The 26431-nt window shown below is 36.3% G+C and overlaps 1 protein-coding gene across 1 annotated transcript; it reads right to left on the bottom strand.

Annotated features, from left to right (window-relative positions):
• Window positions 1-2683: 2683 nt before the first annotated feature.
• LOC145684930 (uncharacterized) lies at window positions 2684-23795 on the bottom strand. Its single transcript, XM_081757285.1, has 2 exons — window positions 23614-23795; window positions 2684-6064 (listed from the first exon to the last, which is right to left on the bottom strand). The coding sequence occupies exons 1-2, from the start codon at window positions 23623-23625 to the stop codon at window positions 3230-3232; spliced, it is 2847 nt and encodes a 948-aa protein (XP_081613411.1). The 5' UTR covers window positions 23626-23795; the 3' UTR covers window positions 2684-3229.
• Between the last annotated feature and the right edge of the window lie 2636 nt (window positions 23796-26431).

A 26431-nucleotide genomic window follows, 5' to 3' on the forward strand; every position in this document is an offset into this window, starting at 1 on the left:
CAAAAGCAAATTTTGATTGACCCAAAATTCAAACCAACTTTTAGATTAGATAGTTGCGAATTTCTTACGGCATTCCCTTCCTCGAGGTCGGTTTATGTCGAACCCTTGGGTTCTGCGAAACACACTTCGAGAAATGTTGTTCTATACTGTTCTTACCATCTATTACTGTCTTTGCTCGACAGTGACCAACGTTAAAGCCGTAAATTGTTGATTTCTACCAGTTTTGGAGAATAGATCGCGCCCATCAGTGAATTAGACTCCGAACTCTTGACTTTTTACATTCTGACCAAAATTAGTGCAGATCCATGAACTAGTTCGTGTGATTTTTTGTCTCCCCGACGGGCAAACGAGCAGACAGAGTAACGGTAAACCAAACTCTTTAATAACACTATTTTAGCAAAAGTTCGGGAAGAAAGTAACTTATACTAAAAGAATTTTATGTGTGAAGAATCTTGCTACTTGGCTTTACAAGTCAAAGTAAATCGTAGCAGAGGAAGATCAATTGACAGATGCAAAATATAATCCGATGCAGCATCCCTCATTCTAATCCTCAATCTCTACCTCCACTCCAGTTTTTTTTTTTTTTTTTTTTTTTTTTTTTTTTTTTTTTTAGATTCGTGTTTTCTACATTTACATCCTCCTGCCCTATTGGCTTAGTTGTTCTGAGGGCGGTGCCTACGATACAAAATTTGAGCTTGTCTCGTCTCGAAAAGGCGTGTCGTGAAAGTCTATTTTGTCTTGGGAAAGTGCATCTGCTTCGATTGGAAGAACTGTGTTCTTCGTCTCGTGTCACTTCACTACTTTCGTCTTGTCTCGGGGACGGACTTAGTGGCTCTATCTCATTGCGCTAGGGTAAATGGGTTTGAACATAAGTGCGGACAAAACATTAGCAACAAATAAAACACACAGCAAAAATGAATCATTTTAATGTAATCAGTCTTATTACAGAATGAATATACAAAAATTTTTTGCAAGTGCAATGTTAACATTATGTTCACAAATAAAATAGTAGTCATTTATACAATATTTAGTTCTTTCTTTCTTAAGAGGCACACCAACGAAATTCACTGTCTATGCCTTCTAGTATACATATCTAAATAGTATTGGATAGGCAGCATTAATCGCCACTACTTTATCTTGATTAGTTTTTGCTCAGAGAAAGACTGAAGTAGTACTGAAGGTATGAAATTGCCTTAGGAAGCTACACACACACAAAAACACATAATTGTATTTTTAAGAGGCACTTCCTAGGGAATTACACAGAAAAAGTCGAATTTTCGATCTTCATTTGAAAGTAAGTTAGTATATTTTGCACGTGATCTATACACTTCATTTGATTTTGACCAACTTGGCATGGATATTGACTTGTTTAGTGTGCATATGAAATATTTTCCGCTGCCAACATTTGGTTCCTGAGTTATGGACCATGAAATTTGGAATTTGAACTTACATGGTGTTTGTTCGTTTGTTTGTTGCAGTTTCTGAGTTATTAACAGGCTTGTAATTAATCCCTTAAAAATTAATTAAGTTAATTCGTTAAAAGTTTTGTTAATTTTTTACTTTAATCAATTAATTTTCCAGGAATTCATTCTTAATTGATAATATTTTTAAAAATTCGTAACAATTAAAAAATATGTTTTTGTTGTTGCCGAAAACCATGTGAAATGCATATTTTGCAAGAACTTTCTTTTTGTTTGCATATATTCTGAAAACGTCTTCCTCGTTTAACTAACAGATGTACAAAATTATATCAAAAACATTTTTCACTATTTTTTTTTCAAATTTTATGATTTATTTAATTTTTCGTTCATCATCAGTTTTTTGTTTGAAAACGGTAACTTTTCATGATAAATGATTAATATTTTCATAATAACCTTAATTTTATCCATTATATTTTACTTAATCTTTTACAACTCCATACAATTCTCATTGGATAGATCTAATAGTGAAAATTGCCATAAGATTTGCAACGATGATGTGTATATGTTGTTAGGAACAATGGTCCGGTACGTAAGATACCATTTTTTTGATGGCAAGACCTGAACATTTATGCTGTTGAGAATAATAAGTAAGGACGCCATCAATTATAGATGTGTTTTTGAGATATACGACAAAGAAATGGTAAGAATTAAGGAAATACAAAATTTTAAAGGAACAAGAATAGTTTAATTTCTTGCAGTAACTATTGAAGTAAGTTTTTGTGGTTACTAAAGCTAATATTATCGAACTGTGGACCTTATATCTAATTGTGAACATAGTTTACGGCTTTTAATCAATTACTTTGAAGTTAATATTAATTATGACCATTGAGACTTCTAATCCGCTACATTTTTCTTGATATTTTTCAACAATGGTTATTAACCATCAACGTTAGACTTTGGAATTAACAATATTTTCTTTTACAAAATCATTAATTAATATTCGAAGCAAGAATTATGTGAAAATACATACAACAAACATGTTAAACGTTGTTATGGCTTAAACAGTACGTAAGTGCAATGTGTATTTATAATAAAGTTTGTAGAAATCAATGAGACGATTTTTTGCACTGTTTATATTTTTAATTATTTTTTTACGGCACATTTATATGTCTAATTTTTATCTCTTCAAGCATATATTTATAAAAACTGGCTATCAAAGTATCTTTTAAAAATTTTCTACTCGCATTGGACACAATATTTTCCTATTTTTCAGGCTTCGGACAACTATAGACTAATAATTCTACATAAGAAATAACATTACCAAATTTGTGAACACTAACGAGCAGAGAAAAAAAGTAGCAAAACACATTTCAAAAATATGACTCTTGAATTTCACAGCTATTCTCTTAATTTTTAAACAAATTCAAAAATATTTTTTTACAGTTACCTATTAAATATCCAGAACAAACATAAATAAAAGTGTGTATCCGTAGACACTAAGACAGAAATCATTGATAAAGAACAATATTATATTCTTAATATTGATATTTTCACTAGTAAGAGCAACACAATATTTAGTAAGATGGTAACTATCTCATAACGTTTACTACAGTAAAAATATTGAAACCTGGTCTCACTAGTCCTGAAGAAACGTTTCAGGATAAATTCATGACTATTGGGTGTCGTAAGCGCTGATAACTAACGGGTTAGAAATAGAACACTTTTCAATAAGATCTCTGGTCAGCATAGATTATAAACACACATGCATAGTTAAAAACTATTATTTTTTTAAAATAAAATATTTGTGTTTATTGCCAGGAAGTCCAATCTAGCCAACGAGGACATCCATCAAACATACTAGGTCCAATTGGCTTGAACCAGCTAAAAGGTTTTTGACCTGTTTCCACTTTGCTAGATTCACTTCTGCTAGCATTATTGGCATGGTTATTATTTTTATTATTATTTGGAGGATGTTCACGCACTCGGTATCCAGTGTTCTCTTTGGTTCTTTCGCGACCACCTTTAGACCCACCTTGTTCAACATGCTTTTCATCGTTGTCACTTTCATGTTCGTGGTGATGATCCGTACCATCGCCATGGTGCTCGCTGTTATGATGATCATGATGAGGGTGATGATGAAAATGTGGATGATGATGGTAGTCGTGGTCATGGTCATGATATCTATGATCGGAGTGTTCCGTACTCTCGTGTTCATCATTATAATCTGCGCCCCCTTCGTCCTCATCACTAGAATGTGGGGCTGTGTGTCCTGGATGAACATGTTCCGATGGTGAGTCATGTCTATCATGTGGAGTATCTTCCTGTTTTCTTCCATGGTAACTATTCCCAATGTACCCGGAAGCCACTTCTTTTCGACCTTGTTGATTCCTATAATTCCCCTTTTCCCTGCCACTGCCTTCTCTATAATGGTCATGATGTCTGTGCGCCTCACTTGGATGACCATGTGTACCTCCGCTATTATATTCTCCATGATTTCTGCGAGTATTGTGTGGTTCTCCATGAGTTTTGTGTTCTCTATTTTCATTTCCTTCCCCAGAATGATGATGATGGTGATGATGAGGGGGAGGAGGAGGAGGTGGTGGATGATGATTGTGTCTGTCACTTTGATAATGAGGATTTCTTTGTTGATGATACCTGTGTGCTTCACTTCTACCGTGATCTGTATGCCTGGTAGGTTCTTGATTCCTACTTCCTTCGTTATGCTTATGGCCATAGCCTCTTGGTCCATCCTGACTGCGAGGATAATTATTATGAGGATATACGTTTCCTCCCACTTTAGGTCCCTCAACATGTTTGCGATACCCTTCCCTATTACTTTCACTGGGTGCTCTATGTGTGGGTGAACGGTGAGGTCCATAATTGTCATACAAAGCTCTCTCATCGCCATGTGATGGTCTGCCTCTATGCTCAACATGATGACCGCCTTCGCCTCTTTTGTCGTCATTGTCAGAATGATGGTCATTTTGTCCGTGTTTGTGATATCCTCCACTCGGCGGTGTCTTCCCGTGAGGTCTAGGTATTTCAGGATGGTGATGTCTAGGACCAGCTTCTCTATAATTATTGAAGGATCCTGAACCGTGTCCTCTTCCATCAGTGTCTGGTCCTCGGTCATCTTTGACACCGATGAAGGTTGTGGGATGAAGGTTATCTGTATCATGATGAAGACCATGATGGATAAAGTGATGATGCTCAGCAGGAGTCGGAGGAGGTGGCGGTGGCGGAGGATGATGATAATGCTTCCTCCCCTGATCATTATCTTCCTCCTGCTCTCTAGGGACATTCCCTTCGCCAGGTCTAAATCTAATCCCTTCACCACCTCTTGTCGTCTTTGAGTGTTTATGTGCATTTCCTTGGCGATGATTATCGTTGCCCCTTGTGTTGCTATCATCGCTATGAACTCTGGGCCTGCTATGTTTGTCATAATTCCATATGAATCCTCCTGGATAAGGGCGTTGACTACTTCCCACTTTGTCACTTTCTTGACTTATAGAGCCATCGTGCTGCCTGTAGCTTTTGGACGTTTCTTCTTTATTACTTCCTCTTTGGTCTTTGTTTCCGGTTTTCCTGTGATCTCCATCTATATCAGATGGTCTTTTATACCCAAAATAGTTCCTTACGATATCGTCATTTGTTTTATACCTATAATCACGAAAATTTTCTCTATTTCCATTTTTGTCGGAATCTCCTGTGGTGTGCACTTGCTCCTGTGTAGGAGAGGCCTTGTTCCTGTCATTTTTGCTTTGATTAGGAAAATGTTTTCTACTATCGTCCCAATGATACGCAAAGTTTCCGACTCCATGCCTTCCTAATCCGTATGTGTTGTAATTTTGTGTATCCGTATTTTGTAATTTTCTGTCGTTAGATTGTGGTGGGTATTCGGCAACATTTTTACCTCTTCCTACTGGGTTGTAATTCGATGTGCTTTGTACATATCCATGTTGAGGAACATCCTTCTGATAGCCTCTGTTGTTGTGAGGATAATCAGGTCGTTGGTTTTGGTTTCTCACATAACCTCCACCATAAGATTTAGGACCACTTTCTTCTTTATCTGAATTTTCCCCCTCTAACTTTCCATGGTAGTTTCTATTTGGAGGTATTCCCTGGCTGTATAAAGGTTTCCCATCTTGAGAAGCAGCAGCTCTTCCACGTTCATTATTTCTTGTGTTGGTTCCACTGTCACCACCATATATATTTACCCATTTGTCTTGATTTGTACTATGTCCTTTATCATCAGCAACACCACTAGTCTTTATATAGTCAGTAGGTGGTCCTAACCTATACCGAAATCCCTCAGGTATTTGCTTATTGTTGTCCGCACTAACAGGATAATTTTCTTTCGTATGTTGAACTTGGGATGCAGCTTGGTATCCAGTTTTTGATTTTGGGTAGTTCTTTAAGTTTATTCTTGAGATGTCTAGTTCACTTGTAATGCCTTGTCTAGTACTTCCTCTTCCTGTTCCAGTGAAATCTCTCGTCTCGAGGCTGTTAGACGTGTCTTTGTTGGAATGCGCAATAGCATTTCCGCCACTCTCATTTGGTGTGTATTTGCTTCCATGTCCAGACCATCGGTATCTTCCTTCCACGTAGTTAAGCGCGATGAAGGTTAACAGTGCAAGGCGAACCTAAAAAGGTAAAAAAAAAAAAAAAAAAATAAATAAATATTTATTAACACTTTTAGAAGTACAATAATTATTACCAATTTTATCTAGACTTGAGGGGCATAGAATGAAATTATAACGAAAATACGAAATAATGAACTGTCCTTTAAGATATACAATATTATTTTTTTTTTAAAAAAAAGAAAAAGCTAGAAATGCACTGTGAGAAACAAGGATCTAATAGTAATTTTCTCCTGCAAGTTGTCAATTTGTCAAATATGGCAACGCTGAATGAATGTTGCTTGATTACGTAATGTTTGCCAATTTTTCTTAACATACAAAAACGATTCAACAAACCACTGGCATAAATAAATACGTGGGTCCTTCCATATATAAGTTTCCCTAAACTAAAATATTTATTTTTAAAGACATTTGTCAACTATGCATACATGTGTAGGTGGGTCTTTCCTCACTTCTCCACGTAATCCCCATTGAGATTCAGGCAATTTTTCTCACCGTTTCGTTAATTTGTCCAAACCCTTTGGAAAAAAAAAAATCAGGGCTTTCCTCAACTTCCGTTTCACTTCTTCATCTGTTTGGAAACGTTCACCTTACAATGCAGACTTTAATACCGGAAAAAGATGGAAGTAACTCGACGCTAAATTGAGGCTGTTTGGAAGGTTCTCAACCTAATTCTTCCATTTTGTGTCTTGTTTGCGTGCTGAGTGTGTGTGTGTGGGTGGGTGTGGGGGGAGGGCGTTATAATCAAGAAGAGACCAGGTGGCTGTTGTCGATTGCATTTCGCTAACAAGAGTTCAGGTTCGACATAAGCGATTGGTTTTCTGTCAACTGGAGGTTAAGAAATGAAGCAAAATGTGAGGATTGTTTTTGCAAAGCCCTGATTTTTTGCGAAGGTTTTGGAGGATTTTTTGCATTTCCCTAAATAGCCAGAGCCCTGATTTTTTGCATTTTTTGTATTTCCCTAAATAGCCAGAGCCCTGATTTTTTGCAAAGGTTTTGGAGGATTTTTTTTCCATTTACCTAAATAGCCAGGGCTCTGATATTTTGCAAAGGTTTTGGAGGATTTTTTTTGCATTTCCCTAAATAGTCAAAGCTCTGATTTTTTTGCAAAGGTTTTGGAGGATTTTTTTGCATTTCCCTAAATAGCCAGAGCTCTGATTTTTTGCAAAGGTTTTGGAGGATTTTTTGAATTTCCCTAAATAGCCAGGGCTCTGATTTTTTGCAAAGGTTTTGGAGGATTTTTTTTGCATTTCCCTAAATAGCCAGAGCCCTGATTTTTTGCAAAGGTTTTGGAGGATTTTTTTGCATTTCCCTAAATAGCCAGAGCCCTGATTTTTTGCAAAGGTTTTGGAGGATTTTTTTCCATTTCCCTAAATAGCCAGGGCTCTGATTTTTTGCAAAGGTTTTGGAGGATTTTTTGCATTTCCCTAAATAGCCAGAGCCCTGATTTTTTGCAATGGTTTTGGAGGATTTTTTTTTTTTGCATTTCCCTAAATAGCCAGAGCTCTGATTTTTTGCGAAGGTTTTGGACAAATTGATGAAACGGTGAGAAAATTGCCTGAATCTCAATGCGGATTACGTGGAGAAGTGAGGAAGGACCTACCTACACATGTATGTATAGTTTACAAATGTATGTTAAAAAATATTTTTTTTACAGCTTAGGAAAACATATGTTGAACAACCCACGTACATGAATCTCTTAGAGTATTTTATTTGAAAAAATGAAAATGAAATGAAATCTTTGAGTCTTATGTCTCACTGTTAATGCCGGCTAGGCTAAAAAAGACGGTGATGATGAAATGGTGGAATGAAGAAAGTGTGAGGAAACGGGAGAACCACGAGAAAACCCACGCACACGATGTTTGTCCACCACAAAGCTTACCTGGCGGGAGCAATAATTTATTTGAATTACATAGGAAAGACAAGATTTTGAAGCTGAAAATTCTCACATAGTCAAACATGATTCTTCGGGATTTTTTACAAATAATATTACACATATATGGTATGTATAAATATGAAATGCGAATCATATGAGGAATTCAGCTGCAATATCTGTTATTTGCATGAACAAATGGTTGATATTAGTACCATTTTTATAAGTTTCAAACTGAAATCTTATATCATACGAATATCGTACACCTATGTCCTGAACAATAAAGGAATAGCTAATGCATGAGACGAGACAAGAGGAGTAACAAGATATTCCCGCCTCGTCTCATCTCACAAGTAACACTTCCGAAGTGTAACACTCCGATTTTGATCAAATTTGGCAGGTAGATACTATACATGAAATAAACGAAAACGTGTTTTTTTTTAATTTTCTGCGGAAAAACGGTTTTAGGGGGGCAAAAAAAAAAACACCCAAAATTTTGAAATTTGACGCCCGAAAAGCAAAAGCAAGTGAACCGAAGTCAACGAAATTGTACATACATATTGTATACATAAAATGAGTGAATACGTGTTTCGTATTTTCCTGGAAAAATGGGTTGAGTGAGGCACGGACTCTTCCAAACCTTTGATCATGAAATATCAAAAGTGCTAGTAACAGTATGTCAGATGTGTGTAAAACACATGAAGAATTGCAACGAAACTTTGTGTATGAACAATACACACACACACAAAAATACGTTTTTTTAATCTACGGAAAAACAGTTTTAGGGGACAAAAGCCCCCACCCAAATTTTGAAAGTTGATGCCCGAAAGACAAGAAGAAATGCACCGAATTGAATGAAATTGTGCACAAATATTGTAGACGTAAAATGAGGTAATGGGTTTCGTATTTTTCTGGAAAAAAGCGGTTGACTGAGGCACGGACCTTCTAAACCGTTTATTGCGAAATATCAAAAGTGCCAATAAGCATACGTCAGAGGTTCCTAAAGAATATGGAGGATAGGGACAATTTGCAAAACAATAAATGAAACGTGTTTTAATTTGTGTAGGAAAAAATGTTGGAGTCTAGGCCCCACCCGAATAAAAAAGTAAATATTGCCGTAATAGTGCAGGAAGGAGTGGACCGAAGCAAATGAAATTGTGTGTAGATATTGTATAGACCCTATGTAAAATAAGGCCTTTCTCAAGTGTTCCTATCCGTTTTGCTTCAAATTTGGCACATCAACAGCAAACTGGACATACATCGACACGTGTTTTTGTTTAAGCGCAAAAACTTTACTATAAAATACGCCATACTGTTTGTGCTTGTTGTTGATCTGCCAAATTTGAAGAAATCGGATGAAGACACTTGTGAAACACGAAAGGCCTTATTTTACATATCCAATATCTACATACAATTTCATTCGCTTCGGGCCACTCCATCCGCCACTCAACGTCTCGGTCCACTCAACAGTTTTTTTTCTTTTCAGGAAAATACGAAACTCGTATTCCCTAATCTTACCTCTATATTATTGTGCACATTTCATTAACTTGGGTCCACTTCTTCTTGTCTTTCGGGCGTCAAATTCCAAAATTCTGGACGGAGGCTTTTGCCCCCTAAAACCGTTTTCCCCCCGAAAATAAAAAAACGAATTCGTTTATATTTTGCTTATTGTTCCTACACAAAGTTTTGTTTCAATTCTTCACGTTCTTTATGCACTTCTGACATACTGTTATTAGCACTTTTGATATATCATGATCAAAGGTTTGGAGAGGTCCGTGCCCCGCCCAACCGTTTCTTCCAGGACAATACGAAACCCGTATTCCCTCATTTTACATCTGCAATATCTGTGCACAATTTCATTCATTTCAGTCTATTTCTTGTTGCATTTCGGGCGTCAACTTTCAAAATTTTGTGTGGGGGCTTTTGTCCCCTAAAACCGTTTTTCCGCAGAAAATAAAAAAAACTGTATTAGTTTTTTTTTTTTTTTTTTTTTTTGCGTATTGTTCATACACAAAGTTTCGTTGCAATTCTTCATGTCCTTTACACACATTTGACATACTGTTATTAGCACTTTTGATATATCATGATCAAAGGTTTGGAGAGGTCCGTGCCCCACCTAACCGTTTCTTCCAGGAAAATACGAAACACACATTCCCTTATTTATGTCCACAATATGTGTGTACAATTTCGTTGACTTCGGTTCACTTGTTTTTGGGCGTCAAATTTCAAAATTTTGGGTGAGGGTTTTTGTCCCCTAAAACCGTTTTTGCTCACAAAACAATAAAAAAAACTCGTATTCGTTTATTTTATGGGTAGTATCTATTTGCCAAATTTTATCAAAATCGGAGTGTTACACTTCGGAAGTTTTACTTATCAGTTCCCGAAGTATCTTTTCACGTATTGCCTCGAAGTTTTCTAGTTTCCTTATGTAAATATGTCCTGATTTTTTTTCTAATTTCATGTAAAATTATTAGAATCCTTCCTGGCCACGAGAGGTAAACACACATACACTTAAACCGAATTTATTAGTGATGTTTATTATGTAATGACTTGCGTAGCTTTAAACGTTGATAAATGCTCTTCATTATGTGAATTGAATCACTTTATCGATTTATAGTGTTTGTGCTATGAACCATGTAACACTAAAACTCTAGGTGAACACTAAGAAATGGGTGAACTCCAGTTGTTTACGAGATTCGTGAAATTTCATCTTGTCTCAAATTTAAAAAGATTCTTCTCGACCAAATGGAGACGGAATTAGCGAAAAGCATAATAAAGGAAGATATATATATATATATATATATATATATATATATATATATATATATATATATATATATATATATATATATATATATATATATATATATATATATATATATATATATATATATGTGTGTGTGTGTGTGTGTGTAAGTTTGTGTGTGTTAGATTAATCATGTGCAAAGACATTGGAAAATCCACACAGTAAAAAATGGTTGTGTTAATTCAACTCAATTTTAACACAAGGCAGTGGTTCCAGCGTGACTACCACTATGCGGTGTTAGTTCAACATATATCCCGCGGTGCTGGCGTTTAACACCGTCTTTAACACCGGGGTGTGTTACGTCTTTAACACACAACCGGTGTTGAGCCGTGCCTTAAGCGTTAATGGACCACAAAATTACTCCCTCAAAATATGTTAAATCGCCTATATGTGTAATGTGCTTACATTATGCTGAGTCTTAAAAAAAAAAAAACACACTTTAACAAGTAAAGAAAATTACTTCAATGGCGGGCACGAACCACCAACATTTCGATAACTAACCGCGTACTCTTCCGACTTGGCCACGGAGGCGATGAATAAAACGTCGCTTGTAGAGGGATAAATTGTTGAGGTTTTTTGAATTTGGCTAATCAGAGTGTTCCTTTAACCGCGTATATTCGACGCTAACCGTTTGGGATAAGATAAAATCTGCTCGCCATGTAATTTTATAACAAAATGACGACTGTCTATTTTCTTTATTTTATAGTTCTTCCATATTCACTTTCAAATGATCGGCGACAGTTGCCATCTAATAAAGTTGATGCGTTTGTTGCTTCTAGTACACAATCGCTTAGAAAAAGAAGCAATAAATGCATCAAATGTGGGAGATGAAATTTTGCGTATACCTGGATTTGTTTAAGTATTTCTTTCTACTGTGTTTGTCTGTAGCTTCAATTTATAAGCCTTTATAATTAGATGCCCAACATATTTGGCAATCACGCAGAAAACAACACCGAAGATTCTACATTTGTGTTATTTTAACACACAGGCTGTGTGTTATTTCAACTATCGGCATTTGACACACAACTTCAAATGGAGAGAGACTTGTTCTAACCATTTGTTTGTGTTATATCTTAACACAATCGTGTTAACACATAGGCATGTTGAAATAACACAACGATTTTTTACAATGCAGAAGATAACCACTTACACAGGGGTTGTTTCTTCTCAAATTTACATGGTCTGGAAACAAACAGAGACTCTTTGCGACAGAGACTGGTATGCTGTTTCACTTAGCCAACCTGCCTTTTGATTAAATTTTCATGAAAGTAAGTGGTAGAGCACTAACTTCTTATGCATAGAGTCCCTTGTTCGATTCCCCGCCACGTACGTTTGTGGTGGACAACATTGTGTTCGTGGTTTTTATCTCGGGATACTTCCGTTTCCTTCTACATTCCCATTCTACCAATTATTCAATCATCATTCACTTGCCTTAATCATCCGTCTCCCTTAGCATAATCGTGATACGTTAAACTAAAAGAGCTCTTACTTCTATCAGTGAAGCTGCCCCCTAAAAGATGCCCTCTCCCCTACAAACCTCAAATTCGTTTATTGACACTTTTTCGGATATTTTTTGTGTTTGTTTTAGAATTTTACTCACTATTTCCGTGTCAGTTATTAGCAAGGAAAGAAGCTTTTTTCAAATTTAAGCTTACAATAACCTCTAAGGTGGTAATTTCACAGGAACCAGAGACGTAACTTTTGGGGGGCAGGGGACCACTGCCCTCCCCTCCAGGGAAGCTCCTCGCCGTTCGAAGGTGCCCATTTTAAGACAAAATTCTTTTACTTCATATACGATACGAATATGAAATTATAAATGAAGCATCAAACAGCAAGGGCGCCGATCCTGGGGGACCGGGGGTCCGGCCCCCCCAAAGCTCCAGTGGGCTTCCTGTATTTTTATATGTATTTTTTTGTTATATGAATTTTTTATGAATGGACCTCCCAAAGTTACAGAGAAATCGGCGCCCTTGCAAACAGAGTCACTACATTACATAAACAGAACAGCACACGAAAGGTAAACAAAACAAAAATGAGTCGTGGGTCCATTTCAGCAAGAAATGTCTACTATTAGGGGCCCTAGAAATAATATTTGTTCATATGGCTTTGAGATTTGTTAATATTGTCCCCTTAATTAATTTGTCATGTACAGAACGGGCCCGGGGGCGTAACTAACGGCCCCGCAGACCTTGACGTGCGGGAGGGCCTACAGGCTCAGGGGAGTCCATAAAGAGTAAGAGAAAGATGGAAAGAGTGGGCCCAAGAATTAGAAAAACAACTTTCTCTAGGAGGCTCAAATACGCGTAATTAATGCTTGCCCCCCAGAAAAAATCTAAGTTACGTCGCTAACAGGAATGTCTAAGTGGTGGCAATAGAAAGTGAAGTGCTCAACATCATATAGACGCAGGAAAAGTATTAGATTTTGCCACGGACAAGGTCAGAAAAATTGAATTTTGATGTTTTGTATCTTAAAAACCTACTCTTAAATATGACTCTCAGCATTGAGCTGGATATTGTACACTCATTTCTTATATATATATATATATATATATATATATATATATATATATATATATATATATATATATATATATATATATATATATATATATATATATTTTTAATTTTAATACAGTAGAGCGTCGATTCTCCGAAGTAATTTGGGGACATGGGTGTTCGGAAAATGGTTTGTTCGGATAATCGAACTGTACATGTTTATTTGCCAAAATGAAGTAATGTACAGCAAATTTATTCATAAAAAGAAGTGTGCTGATTGTTGAAACACAGCGACTGGCGGCTTATGAAGGCCCCATTAGAAGCAATGTTCCGCCAGCGGTGGCTCAGTGCGGCGACTACTGTGGGAAACTTGGTTTGGGAGTGAGGGGGATGATGGACGGTAGGGTGGGAGAGTAACAGGTGCGAGCGAGTACACAGTTCGGTTAAGCCAGCGTTTCCCAACCGGTGTGCCGCGAATGGACCACTGGTGTGCCGCGAGGAAATCGAAACAAAATTATTAATTCTATAGCAACCAAATTGCAAGACATAGGGGGAAAAATGTACATTTTTGTATTTCACATTACTATTAATTTCTACCATGGAAAAAATTACTGTAATTGTAATATATTATTTTACATTTATTACTGTGTAGCAGACAGTATTTCGGCTCGTACACATTTCCACGTTTAGCTGCTGTGTTACGCTTCAATTGAGAGTCATACTAACACCGAGAAAGGGAAGCACTTGTACGGTACGCGTTAAGTGAACGTTCGTAGAACACTATTTCGCACGTGAATGACAGAACAACACTTTGTTCAATAGCTGTGTTTTGACTTGGACGCATCGCAAGCTGTGTGATTGCAATAATGTGCACCGGTTTTGGTTAAATTAGCAAACCTAAAAATACAAGACATGTGTTTGTTCGTTCGTTATTTAGTGATCTTCCTTCTTAGTGAAAGGTTGGATACAGTTTTCGAAAAAGAAGCGTATTTTTAAAATCTGAGTTCTATATTTCATTGCAATTGTTTTCAATTTTAAAATTAGAATAAAAAATAAGCACAATGAATTAACATAGGGGAAAACCAGTAAACGAGCTTTCATCTCTGTGAGGACGAGATCAGTAATCACAGAAAAAATACCATGGTAATTTATATTTGCAAATAATAATAATAATAATAATAATAATAATAATAATAATAATAATAATAATAATAATAATAATATCTATGAGTGTGCCGCAAGTTGAAAAAGGTTGGAAAACGCTGGGTTAAGCGGTCGTTCGGTTGACCGACGTTTGGATAATCGACGCTGCACTGTATTTGTATTTCAATAAGCACAACTCTTTTGTCTATTTTCTTACAAGTGCTATATCATAAATTCCGTAATTGGGAGTACTACAGTAAAGTACCAATGTGGGCAAAATTACAATGTGTTTATTTGGCTAGGACTAGGAGTAACAATAGGTCCACACTCAGAGAAATTTTGGCCCTACTCTCTACGAGTTCCAGTTGAGGGAGGCGCTAACTTATAGATTTGCATATGCCAGAATTTTCCGTCGGGTCGGTCCTGATGGGAAACGCACTTTACTGCTACATACTATCTATCCATTTTATTATCGAGTTCGCGACTATTGTAGAAGAAGTTTGAAGTACTAACTCAATCCACAAATGAAGTACATAAAAGAGCATCGATTTTTTTTATTGCCTTCACTTATTCAACAATGTGAAAGTTGCTTTTTCCGCTTCGCCTTCTCCTACTGCACGTTGTGTTTACCGACCGATAATGATGGAAGCATATTTTGCAGAGATTCGTGTCACGGCGTGGGAGATGGAAACCCCTTTCATCCTATAGTTTTCCACTATACAGGGTGTTTCAAAATAACACCGACAACGCACCGCGTGATTCCTAACACCAAGATAAAACAAAAAGGATAGGCCAACCCGGGTGCAGAAATCCCTCATTTCGGAGCTATAGGCTGCCGTAAACATAAAAAAGAAAAAAAAAAAACAACTTTAAAGGTCCATAGCTCCAATCGTATGGGACCTATCGTAGTCAGGTTAAGACTTTACTTAGAAACTAATATGTGCGCTATCCAAAACTCACGCAACAATTTTTATAGAGGGTGTTTTTATAATTTGAAGTACTCACCAACTACCTCCATAAAAATTGTTGCGGAACTACCGCAGGATTCTGAAATATGGATATTTGAATAGGGCATATACTAGTTCCTGAATAAAGTCTTGACCTCACTATGGTAGGTCCTATAGTATTGGAGCTATGGACCTTTAAAGTTCATTTTTTCATCTTTCCGGCAACTTTAACTCCGAAATGACGGATATCTGCACCCACATTAGTCTGTACCTTTTTTGCCTTATGTCAGTGTCAGGAATCACCTCCCAAACGTTGTCAGTGTTGTTTTGAAACATCCTGTGGAGATACTTTTAGTAGTTTACTATGTAGAAAGCTTTTATTAATATATTATACGTTTAATATACTTAACTGCCCAACGGTGTTTCTAGCCTGGAGCATTAAATTGGTAAAGAAACATATTTTGGTATCACAGACCGTCAAGTTTAAAATAACTGACATTAATAATAATAATAAAAAAAAGCTCGTCAATACATTAACTAGGAAGAACCCTATGAACTATTTTTTCTTAAATTTTCTAACCACAATAAAGAAAAGAAGTAATCGAAAAAATCGAATTCGATTTCTACACCTATATACGTTTATGGCCATCACATACTGAAAGAGGGATGTCTGAATGTCTGTCTGTCCGTTCATTGTTGTTCCATTTTTCTAAAGTTTTAGAAATCGTCCCAAATACGTAAAAAGGCAAAAGCAAATGCAGTTAGACATAGACGAATTATACGGAACGTCACACACAACACAGGAAGCAAGGGCGCCGATTTGTTTGTAAATTTAGGGGGGGCATTCAGATACAGAAGGTATATATATATGAAAATTTTAAGACAAATTACATTCAAATTATGAAAAATATTGTATACCGGTATTCATAAATACAACAGGGGACCCACATGAGATATTTTGGATCATCCCCCAGGATCGGCGCCCTTGACAGGAAGGAAAATCTACTAAAATGTACGAGGGTCATTCAAATCAATCTGGGACTTTTTTCTTTCCAGGTTTAAATGGACGCCTAGGCTGGAGGTTTTATATGCAGTAGAAATTCGCACCTGCATCCTGTTACTGGTAGACGGCGCTCATTTCCTGCGCTTCTGGATAGACCGTTATTCAAGATGGCGGACAATAGTGTGAACGTCTACGTGGAACAGCGTGTTGTGGTGAAGTTTTAAGTAAATGAAGCATAAAACCTCTGAAATTTACAGAAGACATCAGACTCAGTACGGTGATGAGACACGCTGTCGCAGCAAGACATTTGAATGGTGTAAGCGCTTCAAAGATGACCGTATCTCTATCACTGACGATCCCGGTCGTGGTGGATCACAGTTCACGGTAGTCATTCCTGAGAACATTTAGCACGTGGTGCAGCTTAGTTAAATGCTGAGGTATGTGTATAACTGTAGGTCGAACTGCAACTGTATGTGGAAAAATAAATCCACTTTCCACACTGAATTTTTTTTTTTTTTAAAGTCTCGGATTGACTTGAACGACCATTGTATTTTAGCCGCTATACTGTACTTCGGTGGTTTCGCACCTTGTTTATCTGCCCCCACATCCTACGGAAACTATACATATTCCATATCTTCCTCCTTCCCGCACCTTGTTTTTTTGAGGGGGGGGGGAAGCGGAACGGTACCTCAGTGATATAACGCTTACTTCTTGTGCGTGGGATCTCTGGTTCGATCACCGGCCATGTAAGTTTATGGTGGAGAACATTGTCTTCGTGGATTTCCTCGGGTTCTCCTGTTTCCTTTCCCATTCTCACTCTACTAATTATTCTATCATAAAATTCATTTGCCTTAATTATCAGTCTCCTTTAGCCTAAAAGGAATAATTGAGGAGTTTCATGCAATAAGGGTTTAAGTCTGAAACATGCAGTTGGAGAAAAACAGTGTGAAATTTAAGAGTCTTCATCCCGGCGAAATTAAAATACCGCTAATTTTACAGTAATTATGTGATATCTTCAAATAGATAAATGATAATTGAAATATGGAACAAGAGCGCCTTAGACAATATTATTTTGCGTGAGGTACCGTTATCACAAGTCACCTAGTGGCTTTTCGTTTTCAGCTGTTTAGAAACGCGAAAATAAATGCCGATTTTCAAAATGGCTCGAAATCGAAAGCAGATAAGTGAGTCGTGATAACGGTTTCTCATGTAAAATAATATTGTCTAGGGCGCTCTTGTTCCACATTTCGATTATCTTTTATCTATTTGAAGATATCACATAATTACTGTAAAATTAGCGGTATTTTAATTTCGCAGGGATGAAGTCTCTTAAGTAGGGTTTTTCTTACATAAAACAATGTTATATGCAGCATTTTATTCCGATATTGAATTGAAATGTTACTAAACAAGCATAGCAAACAAGCATGAGGCAAAAGCCACGAATGCGTTTGATGCAAAAAGGGCGTAAAATCGCTTACGCTCTTATTACACCAAACTCCTTAATTGTGGGACGTTCTTTTTTCGCTTCGCTATACTCATCTCAGGTAAGTAAATAGAAACCAATGAAAAAGGGGGAAAAAATGAAATCCTCGAATGTAAAATGTAGATAAATTCACCAGTGTTCGGAAGATGCTGTTTACAATGCACTAACCAGAGTGGGCAGGTGGGTCGTAGTGGGTCATAATGAGTAGTGGATTGTAGTGTGTTACATCTTGTTGACCACGACCCACTGATCCACTCACAAATCTTAAGCCACTTGACCCACGACCCATTGACCCACTTCCACCTCTGATAAGATCCCCGGCCAAGTAAATTTATGGTGAACAACACCATGTCGTAGGTTTTCTTGAGGTACTGGTACTAGCGTATCCTCCAACATTCTAATTCTATCAATTCTAACATCATCATTCACTTGCGTTAATTATCGTCTCTCTTACCTTAAAGGGCATAATCGTGGGACGTTAAACAATGATTTCATTTCATTTCTTCTGCAATATGTGTTGAAAATTATTGTGTGAGCGTATGTGAGTAATAAGAAACATGTAACATTGAATTGTTATGAATTATCAAAATGAAGGGACTTTGTTCAAATATAGACAGATCCGGAAAGGCGAAAGGTCATTCTGTCTCTCTCTCCCCGTTTGGCATAAGAGTCTTCATTCCGGCGAAATTAAAATACCGCTAATTTTACAGTAATTACGTGATATCTTCAAATATATAAAAAATAATCGAAATGTGGAACAAGAGCGCCCTAGACAATATTATTTTACATGAGAAACCGTTATCACGACTCACTTATCTGCTTTCGATTTCGAGCCATTTTGAAAATCGGCATTTATTTTCGCGTTTCTAAACAGCTGAAAACGGCGGCAAGCCACTAGGTGACTTGTGATAACGGTATCTCACGCAAAATAATTTTGTCTAGGACGCTCTTGTTCCATATTTCAATTATATTTTATCTATTTGTAAATATCACATAATTACTGTAAAATTAGCGGTATTTTAATTTCGCCGGGATGAAGACTCATAAGTACCAGTGCTGCAAAAACCCAGTGAGAAATAAAATGAAATCTTTAAGTTTTACGTCCCAGGGCTATGCCGACTAGGCTAAAGGAGACGGTGATGATAAGAAAGTAATGAAATGGCGGAATAAAGAAAGTAGGAGGAAACGGGACAACCTCGAGAAATCGCACGCACATGGTGTTTGTCCATAACAAAATTCACTTAGCACGAGCTTTGATTGAACCAGGGACCCCACGTAACCGGTGAGAGAGAAAAAAATAGCATCTTTCACTACCTTCTCTCCTATCAGGGTCCGTCAGGTGTTCAAGAAACATGACCATCTATCTCTCTTTAAAAAAAAAAGTTTTGTATTTTTATCCGTATATTCAAATAAATTCGGGAGACCCGGGTTCGATTCCCGGCGGGAGCTTATGTGGTTCGGATTCCACGTTAATCAGTAGGTCCACGTCTCATATAGCCTCGCTGCTGAACGGGACGCTAAACTAAAATCCACTCCACTCAAATAAATTCAAAAATCATCATCTTCTTTGGTCTCCTGACATTTAATGTACCTTGTATTTTTTTTTTATTTTATTTTTTTATCGTTTGTCAGCAACGAGCGTCTATATTGTGTAGGAAGATACTGTACTTATAGTTTGAAACAGGATCTGAATCACTGTACTGCGTTGTATTCTCTTCTTCCGGGAATTGTACCCAGGACTTGGTGCACTAAAAATATTAAGATCTGTTTTAAGGCAAAGTATTAAAGTACGCTATTCGAGATTATCAAAATAAATGATGAAAAATTGAAGAGAGAGGGACGGCCAGAATTTTTTTTAAAAAACACGACTGTACACTGAATATATGTATTCTGAACTGACGCCAGCGTTCATAGGTTTTCTTAAGAAAATTTCCCTCTACTGACACAAAATTTTCCCTTTTGTTATCAAATTTTCCCTAGTTTGTTGAGTCTCCCATTCCTATGACAGGCTCTATGTGATAAGATTAATTAAGCTATAGTGAAGTAAGTACCAACCACATTTGTTTTATTCATTTGCTTTTTGCTTCTATTTTATTTATTTTTTACTTTTTCCTTCAGGTTTTTCTTTTAACAATAAAATATACAGAAATACACCCAGCCAACAACAGACAGACAGACACACACACACACACACACACACACACAAATACACACACACACACACACACACACACACACAGAAACTGTTGTTATTCTATTGGTTTATCTCTGAAGAACATTTTTTTTTTTTTTTTAGATATATCGGTCAATCAGTTAGCGAGAGAATTTCCCTGTATTTTACGTTTTATCGAAAAATTCCCTTTTTGGTAAATTTACCAACGGAATCTCCCTGGATTAGGGAAACTTCCCTCAAACTACGAATACTGACTGACTTACTAACGCCCAAGGAATCCCGTTCCCAAAACTTCGTAACTAGACATATATGTATACATTTTCTTAATAAATTTATACTTGCTTAGCAGAGAAATAATTGATGTAGCATACAGATTTGATCTAACACTTCAACTGTACTATTTCATTTCTTGTAAAAAAAAAAAAAAAAAAAAAAAAAACTGGTTCTTTCTTTTTTTCTCCTGAGAATGTAGGTGCAGTACTTAGTTACTTATCGTACAGAGTATTTTACTTGTGTAGAATAACAATGACTCAATACTACAAAGACAAAATGTCTTTTAGTATCGACTCTTCCCCCCAAAAAATTGGATATCGCCCACGGATCTAGCCCAGAGCCGGGGGGCCTAGGCCCACCTAGTCTTCGAGTGACAAAAATAGATTAAACTATTATTTATATACTTTTGAAAGTGTATAGAAACTCGTAATATAGGTCTACTTATTATAGTTTGGGGTTTGGCTGTCCCCCCCCCCCGATTTTACCTTCTAGATCCGCCTCTAGTTGAACACTTCCTAAACTTCTTGAACCCCTCACAACAAAAAATTCTCGGTGTGCGCGTGATAAAAGCCAAACTATTTTTACTGCTAGTAGAGTACAATATTCCTCTTGAAACCATCTTTCGATGCCTCTGTAGAGTAACTGTTTCATTTAATGATCAACAGAACATTCTACTCTTGTTCGTGTATTAAGAGTCTTCATGCCGTCGAAATTAAAATACCGCTAATTTTACAGTAATGTTATATCTTCAAATAGATAAAAGATAATTGAAATATGGAACAAGAGCGCCCTAGACAATATTATTTTGCGTGAGGTACCGTTATCACAAGTCACCTAGTAGCTTTCGTTTTCAGCTGTTTAGAAACATGAAAGTAAATGCCGATTTTCAAAATGGCTCGAAATCGAAAACAGATAAGTGAGTCGTGATAACGGTTTCTCATGTAAAATAATATTGTCTAGGGCGCTCTTGTTCCATATTTCAATTATCTTTTATCTATTTGAAGATATCACATAATTACTGTAAAATTAGCGGTATTTTAATTTCGCCGGGATGAAGAGTTAAGTGATTTATTTAGCTATTTGCTATCCTCACATTTATTTTTCATTCACACTTAATGGTGTTGAGTACACCAACGCCATCTCTATTTTGTAGTCCACTGATGTATTATACACGGGTAATTAATTTTTCTACTTTCTTAGAAATGAACTGAGATTTTTATTGATTGTTTTTTCAAATCTATTTAAATGCTCCTAACTTTGTGAAAATTAAATTTTGATATATATTGTATAATTTTAATATTTTAACAATCGAACTTCATTTAAGTAAAACATAAAATTCATACATAATGCAAATTGATTTGGGGAAAGGAATAACTAATTAGTATCGAAGAAATCAGTAAAATCACATAAGTTCGTTTCAATTACTATATAAGATAATGTCTAAAAAAATAAATATGGGGTATGTACTCCACAGCGTTAAGATCTTCAGTAAAATAATACCACTTACGAGGGAACCTATCCAAGTGCAACTCTGACTTCGAGTCGAGACTATGGTCGTTGGATACCTTGTCCCAAAAGAACATAACACGAAAAGTGATACATCCTCGATCGCAACCGTTGCAGAGATATAAGCGTGAAAAGTTAGAAATTGAGCTCCATACTATACATTACAAAGTCAGCTTCCGGGTCAGATTTTTCGGAAACGGTCAGGTAAGGAACCTCAGCGAATACATATCAAATTAGTGTTGGGAGCCCACCACCCTTTGAATGAAAAAAATGTTGCCCCCGGGGCACTCGCAGGGTCCCAGGCGGGGTCCAACTCAAAATTGGCAAATGGAACCGGGGGTCAAGTAGCATATTGTATGAAAGCTATTGTTAAATAAAAGAAGATAGAACAAATCTCAACTTAACGGATTTAGAAGAGTGGCCATATATTGTCTGATGTAGGTTGTATTGACATTTTGACCAGTTGCCCGTTTGCACAGGGTCATCATAGAGAGTTGAGATTGCTGACTTTGTAATGTATAGTATGGAGCTCAATTTCTAACTTTTCACGCTTATATCTCTGCAACGGTTGCGATCGAGGATGTATCACTTTTCGTGTTATGTTCTTTTGGGACAAGGTATCCAACGACCATAGTCTCGACTCGAAGTCAGAGTTGCACTTGGATAGGTTCCCTCGTTAGATATAACTATGCAGTCACCTTTGTTTCTACACAGTAAAAAAAAAAAGGATGTGTTATTTCAACACAACACATTACCGTAGATGTGTTAAATTTTGACATCTGCCTGGTGTTACTTCAACTCTGTCGATTTTTGGAGTAAATCGTTAAAATGGTAGTGGACAAATCAACTTTCTGATATGATTTCTTTATAGGTTGAAATACATCGAGAATAAATGTCAAAACATCGAAAATAGATGACAGCACATCTACTAATGTACATTTTGTCAGAAAGTTAATACATTTTCAAAATTACTTACGTGAAATATTATAGAAAATATAGTATCTTGTTCGTTACTTGGTATAAATTTCAAACATACCACGTAAAGTTTTGCTTATAGCTAGGAATAAAAACTACGTAATACAAATTCTCAATGATTTTTGTGCAATCATTGTGCAAGGCAATGTGCACACTAAAATTAAGGTATATCTGTATCTATCTGATACACAGGATTTTGATGTGGCAGTGACACCTTTACTAAATTATTATTCTTAGTAAATAAAAGATTTGATTGATTACTGATATCAATATTAATAGTTCAATAGCTTACATTCCTCATGCAAGCTGAAACAGTACTATCAATACGGGATATATATTATATTGAAAGAATACCGTGGCGATGTTCCTGTTTCCCCGTTCCTTCGTTCAATCATCTACTTCTTTAATACCGCCGGAGTGTAATTCTCATACTATTAAAAACATATCTGTAAACATATCTCTCAAACCGGTAAAACTGGTCCTGTGTTAACTGCAACAATGGACGTTATGCTGTTGAAATAACACGCTAAAGTGATCGTTATGCTGGTAACACTGGCCTGTGTCAAAATTGGGTTTTATTAACGCTATCACTTTTTGTTTTATAACTTTCAAAGCTTCTTTACTCGTACTTAGCAAATAACACGGTCATCTAATTTCACACCGCTCTGTATCAAACCGGTAATACTGGATCTGTGTTAACCGCAACATCAGACACTTGGTGTTGAAATAACACACTAAAGTGGTCATCATGCTGGGACCGCTGGCCTGTGTCAAAATTGGGTTGTATTAACACTATAATGTTTTGCTGTGTATAATCACTTCGTTGATAAATTATTAAAAATTAACCAAGACAAACTTTCATATCAGTACTTACCACAAGCAACATTATTGTTGATCTTGTGCGGAAAACAAGAACTATCCGTCAACACAAATCGAGGACATTTCAACACTTAATTTTTGTTTGTTGTTTGATGACAATGATGTTGCTGGAGTGGAAGCGTGGGAAGAAATGATGCTATTAAAAGAGTTTGGAGTGAAGACATCTCTTTTATTGCCAATGAAGAGGAACCTCGATCACGTTCGAGATCGTTACACGCGGAAGGAGCCGAATCATTGCAAGCAGGACCACCACCAGAAGATGAAAGAGAAAGCCCTATCACTTTGGCGGAGTTTTGCGGTGACAACGAGGTGATTGCTACTGGTGCGTAAACTTTACATTAGTTGTTGGTTCAAATTGTGGAGAAAGGATTTGGTTACTTCTTTTTTTTCTTTTAAAGAAAAATGATATTGTAAAGGAAATGAATGATTGTGATGGAAAGATTTGATCTGCTGATTTGATTCACCGCGATGGTCTCCCTCTTTCAATCAGGGTGACCGCGGAGTTTATCTACCTACGGTTCTTCCTGATTCTGACAACGTTTCTCTATATTTTCTTTGAGGAAAAGAGCGAAACAAAGTTTCAAAGGAAGGTGTCCATTTTCCTTCTTTGCCAATTTTCGTTGATTAACCATAACGGACCCAAATTTGATTGAATGACTTGGCTTCTTGGGGAAACAACAGAAGCTTCCTTGTTCTATAGAGTATATTTTGTTCTTTTAGCTTGTATTTATTGGTATAACTTAGCTCCCCCAGCAAATATGAATAATAACATGCATTGCTAAAAATTATCTTTTAACATACAGTACAATATAGGTGGAGCCAGTTCAAATTGGAAATAACTGTAACCGTGTCAACGAACTTTTACTGAATTCTCTATGTCTGTGCGTGTGTGTGTCTGTTATTTGGGATTTTTTTCAATTTTGATCTCTCCATTTGATAAAACATTAAAAACTGTCTGAAAGAAGTAGTTGAATTTTTCGCGCCACTCTTACTTCCCAAGATATTGGCCAAAAAAGTTCAGATTTCCGGAGATTTAAGGAACCAAAACTCGAGAACAGCAAGCAGTGGTGTATTTACGGGGTAGCTATCGGGCTCAAGCCTCCCCGAAATAAATTTGTTATATGCACAATTTCATTAAAATTTGTCGGCACCCGAAAGGAAAAATATAAATGCTTATTCATGTGTTCTGCATAGCCCCCCCCCCCGAAACAAAATTCTAAATACGCCACTGAAAGTCATAGAGAGATGATTTTTCAATTTTGAGCCCTCCATTTGGAACATGAGTCATATCGTAGAACTTTTTTAACAGAATTCTTAAAACAAAACATGTGGAAAAAATTTAGTATTGAAGGAAATTATAAATGGATAGACATACTACAAGAATTGTTTAATGAGTATAATAGTAAAGTTCATAGAACAATTGGTATAAAGCCTGTAAAAGTTAATAAGAAAAATTAATTCTTTTTAAGTTCGTTCTGACAATGCCCTTGGAGCATTCTCAAGTGGTTGCATTTTAATTTCAAATTTAATATTGTCAAAAAATAAATAAACAAAAAAATTACTATACATAATTTTTATGTTAAAAAATCATTGTAAAATGTTAAAAATTATTATATAGTCTCATCTATAAATTTGCCTTATATGCTGAAAAAAACAGCTTAACATACGTAATGAACCTCTTCATATGTAATGTAAATTTTGCATGAATATATTTCAATTGTCTGAACAAATTCCAGTTTAAAATGAACACGGATTTCTGGGTGTCTTTTTTCAAGCGGGTGGCTTTATGTCATAACCAGTGGCACTTTGAATAACAACCTCAGCAAAAGTAATGTTATAAAACCTTAAAATACTTCTAAAATTATATAGTGTATAGCTAAATTTTGTATCGAACATAGTTTCTATGTGCCTCTGAGACTAAAATTGAATCGTTGAGTTCAGGCCCGTGCTGGGATACTAATGAGGGCGGTGGACAAGTCTGCTAAAAGGGCGCCCAAACAAAATCATCACCAAATTTGTTTTAGTATTAACGTAAATAGCTAATTTGTGGAAACCTCGAATCGAAATCCTCTTTACTAGAGAAAATTTTTAGTTTCTGTAATAACATTTCTGTCAAATAAAATGAAGCTAAATATATTAACAGCTTAATATAGCTCTATGGACTATGGACGCAGGAGATTCAGTGCCGCGTTTACAAAAACTCTCAATTGATTTGTGTCCTTTATATTTCAATCTCTGCGAGAACCATTATAATATTGTCCTCCCATCTGCGCCTCGGTCTGCCTAATGGTGATTTTCCTATTTGTATTTCCAATTAAAACTGTGAAAGCGTTTCTAATTTCTTCCATTCTGGCTACATGACCTGCCCATTTGAGAATCCTAGACTTGATGACCCTAACAATGTTTGGTAAACTTATAAATTATGCACTTTCTCGTTACGAAATTTCTGTCATTCCCCCATTACCGTTCCTCTTGGAGTCCGAATATTGGTCTAAGAATCTTGTTTTCAAATACTTTCAGTATGCGATTTTCCCTCAGAGTCAGTGATCATGTTTCGCAACCAAACAGGACAACAGACATGATTATCGTTTTATATTTTAAGCTACAAATTCCTGAACAGAATTCGCGACAACAAAAGATTTTTAACTGAATAATAAGACGAAATCCCTGCTTTCAGTTGACATCAAATTTCTTTGTGATTATGGTTTTGGTCTGTTAATAATGATCCTAGATATTTGAAAGTATCTACTTTGTCGAAAGTAAATATCATTTGGTATTTTAAAACATCCATAAAAAGCAATATTACGATCCCG

Source organism: Thermobia domestica, chromosome 5 (genome assembly GCF_964235325.1).
Source record: "Thermobia domestica chromosome 5, izTheDome1.hap1.1, whole genome shotgun sequence".
Lineage (NCBI taxonomy): Eukaryota > Metazoa > Arthropoda > Insecta > Zygentoma > Lepismatidae > Thermobia > Thermobia domestica.